At 35.8% G+C, this 20,920-nt stretch overlaps 1 protein-coding gene across 1 annotated transcript in view; it reads right to left on the bottom strand.

The window, feature by feature from the left end:
* The window catches only part of LOC128230006 (condensin-2 complex subunit D3-like), a 36,275-nt gene that overhangs the window by 13,903 nt on the left and 1,452 nt on the right, over window positions 1-20,920 (bottom strand). Inside the window, exons 2-17 of the mRNA XM_052941978.1 lie at window positions 19,337-19,492; window positions 17,750-17,835; window positions 17,433-17,586; window positions 16,642-16,757; window positions 15,146-15,250; window positions 14,673-14,800; window positions 13,625-13,667; window positions 4,921-4,977; window positions 4,403-4,512; window positions 3,976-4,174; window positions 3,567-3,724; window positions 3,193-3,350; window positions 2,330-2,488; window positions 1,993-2,126; window positions 1,623-1,738; window positions 1,058-1,171 (exon numbers count right to left, since the gene is read on the bottom strand). Coding sequence (XP_052797938.1) covers window positions 1,058-1,171; window positions 1,623-1,738; window positions 1,993-2,126; window positions 2,330-2,488; window positions 3,193-3,350; window positions 3,567-3,724; window positions 3,976-4,174; window positions 4,403-4,512; window positions 4,921-4,977; window positions 13,625-13,667; window positions 14,673-14,800; window positions 15,146-15,250; window positions 16,642-16,757; window positions 17,433-17,586; window positions 17,750-17,835; window positions 19,337-19,492 — 1,993 coding nt within the window. The remainder of the gene's footprint in view (window positions 1-1,057; window positions 1,172-1,622; window positions 1,739-1,992; window positions 2,127-2,329; window positions 2,489-3,192; window positions 3,351-3,566; window positions 3,725-3,975; window positions 4,175-4,402; window positions 4,513-4,920; window positions 4,978-13,624; window positions 13,668-14,672; window positions 14,801-15,145; window positions 15,251-16,641; window positions 16,758-17,432; window positions 17,587-17,749; window positions 17,836-19,336; window positions 19,493-20,920) is intronic.

Below are 20,920 nucleotides of genomic sequence, written 5' to 3' on the forward strand. Positions count from 1 at the left end.
TTGATTTGATAACAATCCCGAATGGGTACAGAAAGAATAACTTCATAATGTCAAATGTTAGTTTCACTGCTCTGGTCGACCAATAAATAATAGTGCTTGAATGCTTTTTGAGAATGTGCTATATTGCTGTGTATAAACGAAACACGAATGTGCTATTATATAAAAGTTGTTGTCATATGTGCTATACCGTTTTTTTACAATGTACAAGTGTATGCGATTGTGGTTTATATATGTTTTGTGTGATCCATAAACGTAAAGGAAATAAATTTGACACAAATAATTCTTTTTTTGTTTCACTTTATTTTTCAATAATAAGTTTCTGTTTTCACGATGGAAATATGTACCAAGACCGTTCAAATGTGGATGTAAATATCGGACATCAATCTAACTCACACGTGTTGGGATTGTTGATATTTTTTTGTAATTTGGATGAGTCGAACTTTCGTTATCTCGACTTTTTTCACTAGGTCCCGAAAAAGTTGACATAACGAGTTTCGACTGTAGTTTCAGTTTCAAAAACAGCTTCAATTTTTCTGCAACTACAGAAATGGATGGGTCACCTGTTTGAAGTGCCCATCATAGTCAAACCAATTGTAATACCAATTTTAATGAACAAGGAGAAAACTTTGTAGTAAAATGAAAACTTTGACTAAATACTATACCCTTAAACACTAAGTAAGCCAGATGAATTAAAATGTAAAAGGGACATACCTAACTCTGGAGTTTCCGATGCAATTTACAACACTATCAAATTTGACCATAACACTGTATATGGTTGGATGATAACACATAAACTACCATTTTTCAACATAAATGGGACATAACTCTGCAGTTACCGAGGCGATTTACACCATGATTGAACAACTGAGACATTATGCCAATAACCCTTTGCACCATGTTTTATCCTAATTTCACAAGGTTTATACAAAGGCCCCTTCATAACTCACGCCAACAATAATACCTATACGTGGCTTTCGAGACAACACAATGACTCAATTATATGTTAAAGTATTAAGCATGTGTAATTACATTTTCCAATTTAAATCACATGATATACCTGACAGCAAGGACAACGTTTGAGATTACAATTTCTTCCAAGGTCTCCATACATTTCTCGGAGAGGGTGGATTCTCGGTCTATCACAAGAGGCAGGGCCCCCTCCAACCATGTGCTGGAACAAAGAACGCGAGACTGGTGAATAGAGTTATTTAACAAGGCAAACTGTCTACTATAAGTTAAACATTATATATTTTACAACAATTGTGAAGAAAGTTGTAATAACCGCTAACCAGACAACGCTGTGCTAACTAACCGGACAACAAACTGTCTACTATGATTATTTGCAACAATCATACAGGGCTGATTTCCCATTTTATTACAAGAGCTCCCTCCAACCATATCCAATGGCATACATAATGTAGTCAGTGCATCAAAATGATTGACTGGTGGTGGTAAAATAAAATAAAATATTCTAACTCAATAAAAGGTATTAAATTATTCCACACTACTGGCTTTTCCTCAAAATAGTCCCAACTTGATTAATAAGAGGTAAAAGATACAGTTATAATCCAGGATACTGCATTTCTGCATTTACTGATAACATGATTAACCATCCAACTCACGTCTGTATGATGATGTCAGTTGGGAAGTCTGCTAATAGGTCTGTAAGGGACTGAAGGGCTTGTTTCCTCACTGACAACCCGGGGTCACGACAGTGGTCTTTCAGGCATGATAGGTTCTGGAAAAAAGTGGCAGATGTGGTAGGTTCAATAGGTCACAACATAACAACCTTGAAAGTTAAAATAATGCAAACCTATTTACATTGTACAAGAACCTATTATTTAATTTTAAAACATCCTTAAAATTGAGTAATGCATGGCATGGCACTATCAAACAAGTCAAGCAAAAGTGCAAATCAGAAGTTTGCACCATGTATTAAGAACACTTTGCATGACTATTGTATATTGCATAATTCAAACAAGCATTATGGACCTGTTCTGTGTAGTTGGGCATCTGGAACCTGACAGCTGCCTCAAGAGCATGTAGGGCGGCCTTGCGGACATTCACTCTCTCATCATTCAGTCGACGTCTCAACATGGAGAACACACCCTCACTGTCGGACAGATCTACAGATACACAGATATGTACAACTTTAACGTTGTTTTAAAGCAATTACAGATGTATAAAATTCAGCTCAGATTCTTAAACTACAACCATAGCAATCTACTTAACGAACATCTTTTTTTTTCTTAATTCTTAAATTATTCAGCATTTTTTTCATTTTTGGAAAGGAAAAACATTTTTTAAATATAAAGGCATTCAGACTGACTCGGATCAAATCCTGGGGTTAGATGTACACGGTTAAGGGGTGTGATCTGGTCAGCAGCTGTTGTCTGCCCCTCCAGCACCCCTGAAGCTCCCTCTATCGTCTGCTGGGCAATTGTCATCTCTGTACCTTCTCCAGAGGACACCACACTGTCTACAGCAACTGGGGGAGGAAATGAGTGGTTCAATGGTAACATGTTCACTCTTGTGTATTCTTCTTTAGAATTTATGGTATATAAAACCAAGTTTAAAATGCAATATGACTTGACATTATTTAATATGAATATGTTCAAACTTATTTAACATTTATAGCAGAACTAAAAACTGCCCTAGTTTGATAAATAAATACATTTGATTCATTAAATATGCGCTGATAAAACATTAAGGCCATGCTCATGTTTGGCGCCAAAAAAGATAATGGTAATGTATAAAAAAAACTTATATTATAATTATTTAGCACTTTGATACCGAAATTGCAGAAAAAAGTACAATTTAAGCATAAAAATACCTGGTTGTAGTGGGGAGTGTACCAATACCAGTACAGTAAAAAAACAACAACCCAGATACAATATACCCTCGCCCATGAGGACTAGTACATAAGCTGACAGATATTTTAACATTTATTGATTACATTGGTAGCATCACTTGATAATGTTGGTCAACCAATCATACTACATTCTATTTCTGAATCGCGTACAAACGCTTTTCAAAATTTAAGACTTCAAAGACAATATTTGAGCACATAAACATTTGTAAAGGGGTTCCAGCTGTCAGTATCTTAGTTTTAAACGCTCCATATGTCTTGCCACACTTTATTACATAGTAAAAAATCCTTTAATAATCAACCCCTATGTACAAATGTATAACCCCTGATAGATGCTCCCGGTGTCATGATAAGCCTCTGTGGGCGGTCAGGATTGCGGGTTTGAAACTTGGGTGTCATTATCTCCCTCACTGTGCCTGCGATTCTCTCATCACCCGACATTAAACACTGACTAAAACATGTGATTGCTCGAGCACGCACACTGAAAAAGAAGCAGTTATTTTAACACTTTATTGTCATGTATGCTCATATCATCTGCAGAATCTAGATAATTAATTTAATCAAATCCTTAAAGACTAGTGATGAAATTCCATTAGATACACCAATTTTTCCTAATACACATGGAACTATGCATAAGCTATTGTTTAGTGCAAAGATCTACTGCTATTGTGTGAATATCTATGATTCTATCACTTACGTTGGAGCCTTGTCAGAGCACCTGTCCAGCAGGATGCCCAGCAGGGACTTGTGGGTAATATATGGCCTCATCTCTGTGGCGACTGCCTCAGTTGGGGCCCGCTCAGGCGTAGCAAGCAGGGCGGACACAATCTCAAGGGCAAAGCCACGGTTGTGTATCTAAAACAATTTATATCAACAAAATTAAGTTACAAATCTGTTAACCTGCAATAATATTATGCTATCATGAACATTGATACATGCTTTGTTATATGTGTTCATATTCTATTTTTAAATTATACAGTGATCTAGTACTAAAACAGAAAAAAAGTCAAATTGAAACAAAAACATTTGAATGAATGATTCTCACCATTGAACAGGCAATACAGCACTTACACATAAAGCAACTCTACACATAAACTTAAAATAACCTGTGAATGCCTAGACAATTTGTGGAACCACTGGACCATGGCACAGTATGACTGTGTAGGCAGTTGCTGGGCAATGGTCATAATAGCATGGGCAACCCGGGTCCGGTACTCCGCCCGGTCTGTCACCCGTGTACACATGTGTTGCAGCAGGGTCCGCACACTTGCCTCACCACGTTCCCCACACTGGGATAATAACAGGCTGTGGGGGGAAGCGAAAAAGTTGGATTTTACATCAATGTTCTCTTTTCTTATGGTATACTTATGGTATACTTGGGTCACCAAGTTCTGTCGTTAATTTCATTAATAATAACTGACAACACTTTTCTGTATTTTGAAAGTACATTGGCAAGACTACAGTATGTTTATTTCTGACCAATAAAAATTTACTTTACTTCTTTACCCTATAATGATGATACTGAGCACCTACCAGACAAAGTCAATGGCTACATCCCTGGTATTCTGCATCTGTTTGCTGATGTTGACCACGGCCTTGTCCTCTATCAACATCATCAGGTTCCCCATCAGGCACTTACACGTCTACAGCCAATCATGGTAAATAGTACATGTACTTGCTTTTGTAATTACAATTACCAACCAAACTAACATAATTTCATTTGTACAACAGAAAAAATAAAGAACACTTATTCTGAACATATACTAATGGCCAAGTCTTGTCAGGTCTACAAAAACTACAATATCCAAAAGTCTTGTCGGGTCTACAAAAACTACAATATCTGTTTTGTTTTATATCGCACACTCATATATTTGGTATCGATGGAAAGAGGACATTAATATGCATTCAATTTGTTTAGGCATAGTGATCGTCTTGAAAACTAAACCAATCCACCAAAATGAGAAAATCGAAAACAAAATCCTGAATTCAACAGCATCTGGTATGATATTTTTGCCAATTCTAGTAATTGCAAACCTGATTCATGTACTTACAGCATTCATGAGAGAGCTGACATGTCCATGGAGAGCAGAACACAGGGCCTTTAAACCCTGAAATATACATAAAAAGTATTAAAACCCTGAAATAAACATGGAGATTCTTCAAACCCTTAAATATACATGAGAAGCCTTTAATCCCTGAATAAACATGAAGTGCCTTCAAACTCTGAATAAACATGAAGTGCTTTCAAACCCCGAAACAAACATGGAAGAGTCTCAAAACTCAGAAATATGCATGGAGGGCTTTCAAATACTGAAATATACATGGAAGAGCCTTCAACCCTGAAATATACATTTAAGAGTCTTCAAACTCGGAAATATACATGGAGGGCTTTCAAATACTGAAATATACATGGAAGAGCCTTCAAACCCTGAAAAATACATGGAAGTGCCTTTAAACTCTGCAATACACATGGAGAGCTTTCAAACTCTGCAACATATATGGAAGAGCCTACAAACTCTGCAATATACATGGAGAGCTTTCAAACCCTGAAATATATATGGAGAGCCTTAAAACCCTGAAATATACATGTAAGTGCCTTGAAACTCTGCAATATACATGGAGAGCTTTCAAACCCCGGAGTATACATGTAAGTGCCTTCAACCTCTGCAATATACATGGAGAGCTTTCAAACCCCGGAGTATACATGTAAGTGCCTTCAACCTCTGCAATATACATGGAGAGCTTTCAAACCTGAAATATACATGGAAGAGCCTTCAACCTCTGCAATATACATGGAGAGCTTTAAAACCTGAAATATACATGTAAGTGCCTTCAACATCTGCAATATACATGGAGAGCTTTCAAACCCTGAACTATACATGGAACAGCTTTTAAACTCTGCAATATACATGGAGAGCTTTCAAACCTGAAATATACATGGAAGAGACTTCAAACTCTGAAATAAATATATGGAGAGCTTTCAAATCCTGAAATATACGTGGAAGAGCCTTCAAACTCTGAAATATATATGGAGAGCTTTCAAACCCTGAAATATACATGGAGAGCCTTAAAACCCTGAAATATACATGTAAGTGCCTTCAACATCTGCAATATACATGGAGAGCTTTCAAATCCTGAAATATACATGGAAGAGCTTTTAAACTCTGCAATATACATGGAGAGCTTTCAAACCTGAAATATACATGGAAGAGCCTTCAAACTCTGAAATATATATGGAGAGCTTTCAAATCCTGAAATATACATGTAGAGCATGCAAACCCTGACATATCAATAGAAAAGCCTTCAAAACCCTGAAATATACATATACATGGAAGAGCCTTCAAACCCTAAAATATACATGGAAGGGCCTTCAAACCGTGAAATATACATGGAAGGGCCTTAAAACATGGAAGGGCCTTCTTACCCTGAAATATACATGGAAGGGCCTTCAAACCCTGAAATATACATAGAAGAGCCTTTAAACCCTGAAATGTACATGGAGAGCCTATAAACGCTGAAATATACATAAAAGGGCCTTCAAACCCTGAAATATACATGAAGAGCTTCAAACCCTGAAATATACATGGAGAGCCTTCAAACCCTGAAATGAACATGGATAGCCTTCAAACCCTGAAATAAACATGGAGAGCCTTCAAACCCTGAAATAAACATGGTGAGCCTATAAACCATGAACAATACATGGTGAGCCTATAAACCCTGAAATATACATGGAGAGCCTTCAAACCATGAAATAAACATGGAGAGCCTTCAAACCCTGAAATAAACATGGAGAGCATTAAAACCCTGAATTAAACATGGAGAGCCTATCAACCCTGAAAAAAAAACATGGAGAGCCTTCAAACCCTGAAAAAAAAAACATGGAGAGCCTTCAAACCCTGAAATAAACATGGAGAGCCTATCAACCCTGAAATAAACATGGAGAGCCTATCAACCCTGAAAAAAAACATGGAGAGCCTTCAAACCTTGAAATATACATGGAGAGCCTTCAAAACCATGAAATTTACATGGATAGCCTTCAAACCCTGAAATAAACATCGAGAGCCTTCAAACCCTGAAATAAACATGGAGAGGCTATAAACCCTGAAATAAACATGGAGAGCCTATAAACCCTGAAAAATACATGGAGAGCCTTCAAGCCCTAAAAGGAGAGCCTTGGATGATTATACATGCCATTAAGATAAGGTTAGAAATGACTGTTTAGGTTTCCGATGTAGAAATAAGCTTGTCATTTCATCAAGCTATTGACAATAATGTACTATTTATATGCCTAGTGAGTAGTGACCCCATGTAAGTTTGGTAACATTTGAAAGGGTATTCTGACTGGGTACTGGTTACTTATATGTAAAACAAATGACTGAAATACTTGACAGATTATGTTATTACAAAAATCATAAGCAAGCAAGTCTATTTTAAAAAAATGTTTAACAACTGCTGTTTGCGATAAAAAAAACCCAAATTGACAAGGTAGTTCAATTGGAGGCTTTCAAGCTCATAATCTGGAGGATCAATGGTTCTAACCCCACAATTGGCACATCTTTCTTGTAAATGTAAAATGTTACCCATTTTTCAGTTTTCCTGTTTCAAAAAAACAATGATGATACAACAACAACTAGAATGCAATAAATAAATAAATAATTTGTGTTGAAGTTGGACTTCTTTAATTATCACCATACATTTGTTTAGAAATACATAAAACATAATATTACTGATGTTTCAAGATTATTTTTTATATTAACAGTTAGATGGCCCCTATTTGATTCCATACTATGAAAAGAAAATGCATATTTATGAAAGTACATTAAGACTCATGATTTATGTTATTTCTCTTAATATTGGATACAATATGTGGAAAGCTCTTTCAAAAGAAGGTTATCCTTATGTCATTTAGCTAATGATATATCACAAAACATGAACAGACACAAGAAATGGCAATATATGTTCACGTCAAAGCCATGTTTGTCATTAATCTTTATGTAAACATGCAAACTGTTGTATGGCTTTGTGTGCACATACACTTTTGTGAGGAAAAATTGCCTGAACAAGATTCTTTGGAGTATGCAGCTTATGTATATATGTAACTGTTTTAGACTACAATGTATTATATATTGAATGTAATGTACTCTCATAGAAATGTATTTTCTGTTGTTTTTTTTTAATTATTTTTCTCTCCTTGTACAGCAATTACTACTTGTAATATAAATACTGATGCCTCTACTATCTGTGTTATATATTGTTGGTGTCATTTTTTTATATCAACAGAGTTGTATAGAACGCTCTGTTTCTTCTGGAAGTGTCACACATGCATTTTCTAGGTATATTTTAATGCTGCTGTTAAATTAACTTTAATATTTAAGTGGAGATATGTGTAAATATGTATTGTTCTTCAGTATCTTAAACTTAAGCCTTTATCCACACATAATTTTTCTAATTAAGAATTTGGTTGGACAAAATGTCATTTTTGTGGTTTCACTATCTAAAGAGACCAAATGTAAATCTAAAATAAACTTCCTTAAGATAGATACTTCACATTTTATTTACCAAAATATTGCCTTAAAGTCTTGTTTTTCTAACATTAATGACACATGGAATTATCAAAATATTATTTCTGTAAATTGTGGCCACTTTACAGTAATAACAGAGGTTTAGATTGCAAATGGCAAACAATCAATTTTACCTCTTAGGTACTCATTAAACAACTGTTTTTGCTGTTTACCTAAATCATTAAGTAAAGATGACCACCAAAGATTATTTATACAGTGAAAGGTTTTTGATCAAAGCTTTTGAATATATTTGTATTTTGGTAATGTACAAAATACTGCATTACAAAATGTACCATTGAAATCTTAATATGGATTAAAGTGAAAAATGTAGGTAAACTGAATACTTATCATAATTTTATCATTTTATTGTAAAAAATTATAGTGCTTTTAAAAGTTTATATAATATCTACCTTGAAATGTTTCCCTTATTTGATTTCATAGCTAGTCAAAAGGATATTCCAGTGATGTTTTTCATCAGAACTATGCATTTGTAAAAAAACATTGATGTATATGATAAAGTGATGCTAAATGAATTGTTCCAGAGATTGACATGGATGGTAGATAGACTGTTTGGACAGAAAGTCAACTAATACTTGTAGAAGAGATCAAGAAAACCAGGGGAAAGACCAGAAAGTCCAAGACAAAGGATATTTCACTGTATAGGTATACATTTGAACAAGGCTTATATCTGGTGAATGATTACAAGCGGGTACTGAAGATGGACTAACTTCTGTGTGTGTGTTGTAAGTGGCCGGTAAAATTGAGTAATCAAGTGATGGGCTATTTATTAACCTTGGAAGTCCTAGAGACAGTGGGGGATATGCTTGATACAGATTGGCTGACCACGGCTAAAGTTCTCAAACTGAAGTCCTCAGATATCAAGGTCATACACACCACGTGGCCGGACACTGGTCAGTCTGGTGGTCAGGCAGCACTAGCCATGCTACAGCAGTGGTACAGTAAGGATAACCGCGGGGATGAATACAAGATGTTTGATCTTAAGAAGGCCATGGGACAAATAAAGAGGACAGATATTCTAAATTACCTGGACATGTATGAAAATAGTGTTTTAAGTCTTGTGTGAATAATAAAATTGAAACAAAATTTATAATGCAATTTATTTTTGTGTCTTGCTTACATGTATGAATGTGCAATTTCTGCAATTTATGTTTATAATAATAAATGTTAATCTGTGTATGACCGTATTGGCCTGATTATACTTTTTGTTGTAACGATATTTAAATGTAACTATCCACAGTATGTATATAAGCTAAAAAAAGCTTGAAAAAAGGAACGAAATTTGTAGATATAACCCTGTTTACTTTTCAACTTTATTTAGAACATAATAAAGTTTAAAAAAATAGTACACGTAGCATAAATGAATTATACACATCAATTGAATATCTTTGGACATTAAAAAATGGCTAAATTTCAGGAATATGGTTATGCATCCATTCTGCATGACTACGACACCATAACAAGAGCACCGCGGAGTGGGTGCCAACGCTCGTCTGTAATTCCAAGTCGAAAAGGGGGGATAACTCAATATTAATTAAAGGCAAAATTATATGACCTGCTATAAACATGCATAGTGTTAATAGGAACACGTGTAGCAAGTTTAATGTGAAAATGTTGAACGGTTTTTGAGTTATGAGGTAAGGTTAAAGTTTTTGGACGACGACGACGACGCAGACGCAGACGCAGACGACGCCGACGACGCCAAGGCTATCACAATAACTCGACTTTTTTTCTTCGAAAAACAGACGAGCTAAAAACAAGAGCTGTTGCAAGACACCGCGCTCGAATTCGCCGCTTTGACTTAGAAGTGAATACAATAACAATGTAATATTACCAAGTTTGGTCTATTTATGTCAAACCTAACTAAAATTATTCAATACATAAGGTGACTTTGATGCTGCCCTCACACCACCCGAAAAATAACGCAAGTCATTCAAATAACTTGATTTCCCATTATGAAAATGAGGTAAAGAATATACAAATAATTATGCCTTTCAAAAGAAATTAAAATAAAATTAAAAAAAAAATGATTAAAAAAATTCTAGGGCCATATAGTATAGCCCTCCTTGTTTTCCCTTGGTAAAAAACTGGTTAAGAATGTAAAAATGTGCATGTCAAAAGAAATTAAAAAAACAAACAAGAGCTGTCACAGTATGTGACGAATGCCCCCAAATGTGACATTGACCTATGAACAAGGTCAGTACATGAAAAGTTGATCTTGCCTTTACGTGTCAAATACATATGGCAAGTTATTTTAAATTGCCTGTGAAAATAAAAAAATACCACCCATACTTGACAACCTACACTGTTATGTCCTTATATTCAGAATTCCCTTGTGAATAAACACTTAGTGTATCTTTCACCTTAGAGGTAGGGACATGGGTCTTGTAAGCGACACGTCGTCTTGGTATGTGGAACACATGTGGCAAGTTATTTTAAAATCTTTCCATACAAGAGAAAGTTACAACCCAGACACGACAACCTATACTCTGTGTCCTTATATGCAGCACTCCATTGTGAATAAACACTAAGTGTGACCTTGAACTTAGAGGTGGGGACATGGGTCTTGCACGCGACACATCGTCTTGGTATGTCGAACACATGTGGCAAGTCATTTTAAAATCTGTCCATACAAGAGAAAGTTATAGCCCGGACACGACAACCTATACTCTATGTCCTTATATATGCGGCACTCCATTGTGAATAAACACTATGTGTGACCTTGACCTTAGTGGAAGGGACACGGGTCTTGCACACGACACGTCGTCTTGGTATGTGGAACACATGTGGCAAGTTATTTTAAAATCTGTCCATACAAGGGAAAGTTACAGCCCGGACACGACAACCTATACTCTATGTCCTAATATGCAGCACTCCATTATGAATAAACATCTTAGTGTAACCTTGACCTTAGAGCTAGGGACACAGGTCTTGCATGTGACACGATGCTTGGTATGTGGAACACATGTGGCAAGTCATTTTAAAATCTGTCCATACAAGGGAAAGTTACAGCCCGGACACAACAACCTATACTCTATGTCCTTATATGCAGCACTCCATTGTGAATAAACACTAAGTGTGACCTTGACCTAAGAGGTAGGGACACGGGTCTTGCACGCGACACATTGTCTTGGTATGTGGAACACATGTGGCAAGTTATTTTTAAATCTGTCCATACAAGGGAAAGTTATAGCCCGGACAGGGCAACCTATACTCTATGTCCTTATATGCAGCACTCCATTGTAAATAAACACTTAGTGTGACCTTGACCTTTGAGGTAGGGACACGGGTCTTGCATGCGACACGTCATCTTGGTATGTGGAACACATGTGGCAAGTAATTTTAAAATCTGTCCATACAAGGGAAAGTTACAGCCCGGACACGGCAACATATGCAGCACTCCATTGTGAATAAACACTAAGTGTGACCTTGACCTAAGAGGTAGGGACACAGGTCTTGCATGCGACACGTCGTCTTGGTATGTGGAACACATGTGGCAAGTTATTTTAAAATCCGTCCATACAAGAGAAAGTTACAGCCCGGACACGGCAATCTATACTCTATGTCCTTATATGCAGCACTCCATTGTAAATAAACACTAAGTGTGACCTTGACCTTAGAGGTAGGGACACGGGTGTTGCACGCAACATGTCGTCTTGGTATGTGGAACACATGTGGCAAGTTATTTTAAAATCTGTCCATACAAGAGAAAGTTACAGCCCGAACACGACAACCTATACTCTATGTCCTTATATGCAGCACTCCATTGTGAATAAACACTAAGTGTGACCTTGACCTTTGAGCTAGGGACACGGGTCTTGCATGCGACACGTTGTCTTGGTATGTGGAACACATGTGGCAAGTTATTTTAAAATCTGTCCATACAAGGGAAAGTTACAGCCCGGACACGGCAACCTATACTCTATGTCCTTATATGCAGCACTCCATTGTGAATAAACACTAAGTGTGACCTTGACCTTAGTGGTGGGGACACAGGACTTGCACACGACACATTGTCTTGGTATGTGGAACACATGTTGCAAGTTATTTTAAAATCTGTCCATACAAGGGAAAGTTATAGCCCGGACACGGCAATCTATACTCTATGTCCTTATATGCAGCACTCCATTGTTAATAAACACTAAGTGTGACCTTGACCTTTGAGGTAGGGACACGGGTCTTGCACGCGACACGTCGTCTTGGTATGTGGAACACATGTGGCAAGTTATTTTAAAATCTGTCCATACAAGATAAAAGTTACAGCCCGGACACGGCAACCTATACTCATATGTCCTTATATGCAGCACTCCATTGTGAATAAACACTAAGTGTGACCTTGACCTAAGAGGTAGGGACACGGGTCTTGCACGCGACACGTCGTCTTGGTATGTGGAACACATGTGGCAAGTTATTTTAAAATCCGTCCATACAAGAGAAAGTTACAGCCCAGACACGACAACCTATACTCTATGTCCTTATAATAAACATGGCTAAGGTTATGTCGATTCTTAAAAAAGGGTGTGTCTTGAGAAGAATATATTGTTACTATTCTTCCATGAAACATAATAAATATAAATATTACTTGAAGTTTCATGAAAGTGTTAAATATATTCACTTTTGTAACATTTATCCACCTCCAAATAGCTAATAAAATGTATTCAGCCATAAAATACATCACGTAAACACCAGTTCAATGACCTTGACCTTGTCAAGACCACATTACCAGGACACAGCATATTCTTATCAACAGTTTATGTTATACAATGTACATGTCCTGTACAGCATTATCAGATGGTCAAGGGGTATCACTCAAAAATAATTTAAGCCATAATTAGGGGACTTGCTACACAATGCATTTTTTAAGTACTGATAAATATGCATGTTTGTACGTATGCATATCTTCTTATGGCCATATATAAATTTTTCACACATGCTGACGAAAAAACTCAAACTTCATTAATTCAGCTTCTTTATAAAAAAAATACACAAATTTGAGTGAAATCCTGATTATTTTTTTAACTTCTACTTATTTTACCCATACAAGGACATACATTGCAATCTTTCAAAAAATCATGTTGATGAAGTCTTAACATTTGACTTCTGTTCTTGAAATGTAAAATGACTATCCAATTATGCTGCAGGACTTATAAGATGTAACTTCAGAGTAAAGGCTTACCTTAAAGGCTAATGCCGGCACTGACATTTGTGAAGGGGGAGTTCTGAAATAGATCAGCAAAATAAGTTGGGTATTCATGAGGGCTATTATATTGAAACATACAACCAACCCAAGGAAAGCACTTTCAAATTGGACCATCCCCCTGGAAAAGGAACAAGAACCTCCCCCTATAGAATTTCTTTATTTTGCCTTCCTGAGTGGGTTTTATGTTTATATGGAAAAGACCTGAATGGCTTGTTGTACAATTTATACAGTTTAATTGTAATAGTCTCTTGTACAGATCATCAGGTGTCAATGAGTGCATGTACAATGTAAAGAAACAAAATGAGTGTAAGGGAGGTATGGTGGTTCACACGTAGATGTCTGACGTTGGTTTCAGAGGGTTTCCCTCGACCTCTCAAAATGGACACTTGTACTGGATTCTAACCAGAAAAGACTTAAGAGTGATTCATATCAGCTTACAGCCATCTTCATAATCAAACTTAAATAATTTAGCGCCCACCGACAGTCATTTCTACTGACAAATGTGAACCTTTCTATTATAAACCTACATTGAAAGACAAAGGCAAAAGGGTCTAAGTGATATTAAATAAAGAATCAATTAGGACTTTTCACTTTCTTCCCTGGACATGTATATAATGAGCAAATAAAAATGGTTGTAATTTTTAAGAGAATAACATGTAACCTTTCTTTAATATGAGGAAACCGTGGGTGTTTGTTACCAATTTGGGACCGAAATTCATCTCCATTCCACATGCAAAGAATACTTAAAGTTTTTTTCCCAAATGTGAAAATAAAATTGCTAATTTTATGATTTTTTGTTGTTTTGCTTTTATGGTTCCATATCTGTCAAACTGTTTTGTATGGAAACATTGGAATATTTTTGAAGAAACAAACATTATCACATTTTTTTTAACTTTTCTATCTATTTTGTCTATTAAGCATTCTTGTTCATTTTGAGATTTCCCAATTTTTGACAAAATGACATATTTTTCAAAAAGGGTGAAAAACACACAAACACTGGAAACACGAACACTTGGCCTATTACCTGTCTGTGAAGTCTCCAGAGAAGAGTTCTGGCTCATGTCGGGTCAAGGGTGATAACACTTGTACTGTGTGCAGGGAGGAGGACAGCGACTGGCGCAGGGAAAATCTTTCCAGGAACAACACCTCGTCCTGAAGAATATTACATGTCAGTTATATTGTATGTTGAACTGATAAAAAAGTTACATTAGCTTTGAAGAACTTAATACAGTGGCAACAGTAGGTCGTAAAATATCGATAATAGATTACCAGCTCTGAACAACTTGCTTATTTTACAAATTCTTATCCTCACATTTTAAGCATAGATATTTAAGGATTTTCTATGATTTGGAAAACATTCAGGACTATTTAGTGTAAAGAATTTCGAAACATCACATTCACAACTTTTTTTACCCACAAGAATATAGTTCTTGTCTTATCATAATGGCAACATAATTTTGACAACAACCTGAAACCAGTAATATTAGACTGAAATACCACAAGTAGTTTGTGCAGTTGAGAGCGTAGACTGGCCACTTCCTGGGGGGCAAGCTCCTGATCCTCATTATCATCCTCATCCTCCCCGTCCTCCCCACCCACTTCCTGTGGTATACATGGATGCATTGCTTATATTATAAAGACAATAGGCACAACACAGTTTGTGTCGTTTAAAAATAAACAAGCATTTTCAGTGAAAAGATATCCCCCGCCGACAATGGCTTGTTTGTGCTTGATGGCTTGTTTGTGCTTGAAGGTTAAAAAATCTCAGAAAGAATAAGATAAGCACATTGGTTTTACTGAGAAACGGCTGCAAACAATGATTTTTTAATAAATCAAGGGCAATAACGCTAAGGAAAATTGATCAATCCAAAAGAAAAATAGACAGGCATCATCACAGTATGTTGGTTCTTATTTATTCCAAGTGTCATGAAATTCTACCAGCTAGTTGCATAGAAAAGGCTGCAAACATGGATCTTTTAATAAATCAAGGGCAAATAACTCATATATAAATTACACAATCCAAAATATAAATAAACAGGCATCATCGCAGTATGTTGGTTCATATTTATTTCAAGTTTCAAGAATTTCTACCAACTAGTTACTGAGAAATGGTTGTAAATGAGAGTTTTTCAACAAATCAAGGGCAATAACTCCAAGTACAATTGACCAATCCAAAAAAAATATGAACAGGCATCATCCCAATATAGTAATTCATATTTATTTTAAGTTTCATGAAATTCTGCCCGCTAATGACTGAGAAATGGCTGTGAATGTGAATTTTTCAAAAAATCAAGGGCAATAACTCCAAGGACAATTGACCAATCAAATTTTTTTTTGGACGGGCATCATTCCAGTATAGTGGTTCATATTTATTTTAAGTTTCATGAAATTATACCGGCTAGTTACTGAGAAAATGCAGGTGACGGACGAAAGGAAAGACGGACGGACGGACGGACAACGCCATTTCAATATCCCCCTCCCTATTTCATAGGCGGGGGATAAAAAGAATTGATTGAAACAAAATGTTTATGCTTAAGTTCAGTTGTAATTATTAACTAGGATTTATACAAAGAAAAATGGTGTCCCATCAAAAAGCATTTACAGCATTTATCAGTGTTTTTTCACCCCTTTTTGGGGCCAAAATTCAGCCCCATTCCCCTCCTGAAAAAATATATACCCAGGTAAGAAAATCCCCTTTCAAAAAAGTAGAGGAGCATTGACCCCTTAACATTTAGGAAATGTATCAATAAAGTGTCATTCATGAATATGTTGATAGGTTTGTTAAATTATGGGTTTGAAAACAATCTGAATATAATATAAATCATGTTAGTATTTTCCCCTTTTTGCCAAAATGACATTAATTTTTCCCTATCAGAGGGCCTTGCCACCATTCCCTTAAAAGTAGAAAAAAAACACTGGATAAATGAGGTGAAATCCACTTAAATTCATGAAAAAATCTCCTACTTTTTGCTCAATACAATACTTGTTCTAACATCTAGCGGTGGAGAGTTTGTGTGTTTTTTCTTTGCTCTACCCCTGCCTGCCCCACCTCTTCCCTTCTTCACCGGGGTAACACTGTTTCTCTTCCTCTTGTTGCCTCCACTAGACCCTGCAAGAAAATACTCAATTTTATTTTGTTCAGTACAGGTATCACTCATACAAATGACATTTTCACAGGGCTTAAAAAAAACAACATTTGGTTCGGGTTACCCGACCCTACCTACGGAATAGGCGCCGACCCCTACCGTTTTTATAGTCAGTTTGAAAAAAGAATTAAAAACTAAAAAAAAAAAAAAAAAGATTTTTTTTTTTTTTAAATTGGCTTTTCACTTTGTAGTTGAAAACCTCAAATGCTTATACAGAAGATAACTTTAACACCATTATCCCTGGTACTTTACAGAATATAGAAATATGGGTCAGTGCTTGTAAACCTCCATTTCTGTGACTGTCTAGCCAGTTTCATATCATACTAACAATTACATGTTATTTGACCTTACGTCAATTCTTTTGAAAAACAGATAAGTAACTGACAAATTTAATATTGTTCCATTTGTTCTGAGAGCAACAGTCAACAGCAGAATCGAGGTTTCTGACTTTTGGTCAAAAGTCGTGTGATGCAAGATACACCCAGTACCTGGTATTTGTAAACACATAAGTTAATTGATCATTTGATTGTTAATGAACACAGCTTACATCTAAAATTTGCTTTCAAAGAAATAGGAAGATCAGAATCGCCATTACATTATCTATAACAGAGATGAAAACTAAAATCATCCAGTTATACCAAACATTGTGAAGAGTTTAACATAATCCAGCGACTTTTCATAAAGCTCTGGATGGAAGACTTTAAATGCAGCGCTGCCTGGAACCTGGACAAGGCCCACGTACACCCGGGCTGCAACCATGCCACACCCCCTCAAACAGGCATCACACCCACGCTGGATAACACAAGTTATATAAAGTTTTATAATTTCCATGAACAAGTATAAGTGAAAACAAATGCAATCCAGTTATGACGATAAAAATATGCTTGAAAAAGATCTTTAAGATTAGTTAATGTTAATGCATACAAATACCGTTAGAGGAAAGTCATATCCAAACCTTGTGGCCATTGAGGATAAGGTAGGCCAGGTAAGCCTGTAGACACTTCAGGGATATGTTCTTCTCCACAAGGATTGACCACAAAACTACAAACAAAATAAAAGGAACTTAATAACTGATAATTTATGTGTTTGCTTTTATTTACCATTGTTAATAAGAAACACATATATGTACAACAGCCATTCAAAAACTACATAGACACAAAACATTTAATAGATCATGATTGTATTTATACAAATCACAGTTATTTCATGTTTTTTTAGTTTGCACTTTAGGTGGGTCCTTTGGCCGTGTGCTCTATATGAGCAATTTTTGTTAAAAAAGACAATCCACTGTCATATGATAATTTCATAATCAATAAAAAATAGAAATTTACAATGGCAAATTTATCTTGCTATCAGAATCTAGTGAACTTAGGTTTCAAGGTAATATATCTACATTTCATGTTGAAATTACAAACCAATTATTGACATTCTTATTGACATTCAGTCAAAAATTCAAGGACCATGACTACTGGCTGTTTTTCTTTGTATCTTACAAGACACTTAAAAAAAGAGAGCCAAGATGGCCCTATATCGCTCACCTGATTGGACTAAGGGTTCTAAAGTTATTGATCAGGCAACATACTGGACACTGCCCGCCAAAATGTCTGCTCGTTTAACTTTAATACTGTCCTTTTATTAAACAGGCATATTAAAACATGTAAAATATGTATTCTTTTAAAAGCTTTAAAGGGCCATAACTCTTACAGTATTTAACTTGGAGTTGTAAAATAAGTCACAAACAATCATATTGTTATTGTGCATAAGTTCATTTTCAAAGTTTTCAATAGGGACATATAGTGAAACTAGCCAAATGGGGTGGAGGAATTTGAAATATGGTCGCCTATTTTCTGTGAAAAATATTTGAGATGGTGTCAATGGTTTCTGAAGAGATTTTCAATGTTTTCCAAACAGACATTTAGTGGCAACCATGTTTTTTTTATAAATCAACATGGGGTGAAGGAATTTGACAGTGGGTCACCTTAATTTTTCCGTGAAATTATTTTAAAATCAGGCCAAAAGTTTCTGAAGAGAAATTTTAAATATTCCATCAAGACACATATAGAGAAAAGTAGCTTCGTCCCCAAGAGGCACTGTTTTTTTACGAATCAACATGGGGTAAAGGAATCTGATACGGGCTCACATAAGGAACATTTCTGTGAAATAATCTTAAGATCAGGCCAATGGTTCCTAAGAAAAAGATATTCAAAGTTTTCCATACAGGCATACAGTTAAAAGTAAACAATTCTGTGAAATTATTTTGAAATTGGGCCAGAGGTTTGTATGAATAAGATTTTCAAAGTATTTTCTACTTCTGATTGCCATGGCAACCAAAAGTCCTGCATGGAACCACTGCTTATGAAGGAATTTGGAAGAGGACCACCAACATTACTGTGAAGTTTGGTTAAAATTGTCACAGCGGTTTAGGAGGGGAAGTTGTTTGAAGGAAAATGTTGACAACGGACAAACACCACATCACAATAGCTCAGGCTGAGCACTTAGTGCTTTTAAAGTGAGCTAAAAGTACACACTTAAGTCCCCTTACCATCCTCCTCTCCCTGGCTGTCTGCCCAGCCCTTCAATAGTTTCACCATGCTGGCAAGAGCAGGAAGGATCTGTCCTGGGTCCCAGTCCAGAATAACATCCTCGTCCATGCCAGACACATCAGTGAAATCTGACTCCCATACTCCCTTCACCCAATCTTGAAGAAAAACGATCAAAATGCCAACCTGATGTATATATCTTCTTCATTATCATATTATCATACATTCCATACTTCCAGAGACCATTCCAGGCAACTTTGACTTTTTTGTTATGAATGCGTGAGGATTTTGGCATAAGACTAGCGGATTTTAATCACTCAACATATGGCTACCATGCAAGCATCTTTTAACCTTTTTGTATATATATATCCTGAAGTATTTCATTTATGTGTCTATTTAAATTATCAGTTAAAAATTCTGCTTTCTATCAAAATTTAAGACTAATAGAGAATGGAATAAATATTGTTCATTTCTTCATTTCCCAGATAGTCATATTTGTTTGTCTTTGATGGTTATTACAAATTAATTCAGCACCTCATGTAAATCATGTTTCCATTTTGCATTTATCAAAAAAAAAAATAATACATTGGAAGTCATTTTTCCCATGAGATTTGATTTTTTACAATCAGTTTCATTCACAGACTGGTTTCACTGTCATTTAAACAAAAAAGGGCAATGTACATGTATGTAAATATGCTGCTTTAATTCAACCCTGTTGTTAAATGTTGGTATTTTTTTTCTTTTGTTTATCTTTTACAAATCACTGTGACAAATGATTGTGGATGGTAAATCGATATCCTTTTTGTTAAACAAACTGGTTAATTACTGAGGGCAGACACATTCAAATCTAGTTTTAGAGTTATGTCGATGCCATCAATTATTAGTTCAACTATTATTCTACAAGGCTGAGAGGTCTGAGTTAACAAACTTTCATTTGTAGTGATATATACAGTGTAGTCATAAAAAATTCAGAAAATGAATATCATAAATCACCGTGTATAGTACGCACCCACCCCCAAGAATCCCCCACCCCTAAATGCCTGCAGCTTATCTAAGACTAAGTATTAAAGATTTTGACATTTTTTTCAAAGTCCATTTCCTGGCGAAATTGCTTTAATAAAGACAGAAAATAGGAAGAAAGGTCTTTGTTTACATTCCACTTCAAAAAGGACGTCACACTAGCGGATCCCGAGAGGTGCACCCAATCATCCAAGTTTACTTTCTATTTTAATATAGGAGAAAAAAGTAATAAAATACGCCCAAAGTGCACCATTTCGGAAAAGAAATTATTAAAATTAGTACCTCAAACCAACACTTTTAACCAAATAAGTTTCGGTTCCGAAGTAGGGGGCCCAAGTAAAAAGGTAAAACCCCTTAGTGAAGCCCCCTCTAGCATTGAATCCTGGATCCACACCTGCGTCACTTACATTCATTGGTGGATTTGGTTTTATTGGCAGTGGAAAATCGGAACAGTAAGCATCAGCAGACGTTAAAGTTTCAAGATTGAACGGTAAATTTTACATAGTATGATTCTGTATTTGTTTGACTTAGTAGCTAAGTGTCTGGTACGATTAGCCCTGAAAAAA

This window comes from Mya arenaria, chromosome 4 (genome assembly GCF_026914265.1).
Source record: "Mya arenaria isolate MELC-2E11 chromosome 4, ASM2691426v1".
Classification (NCBI taxonomy): Eukaryota; Metazoa; Mollusca; class Bivalvia; order Myida; family Myidae; genus Mya; species Mya arenaria.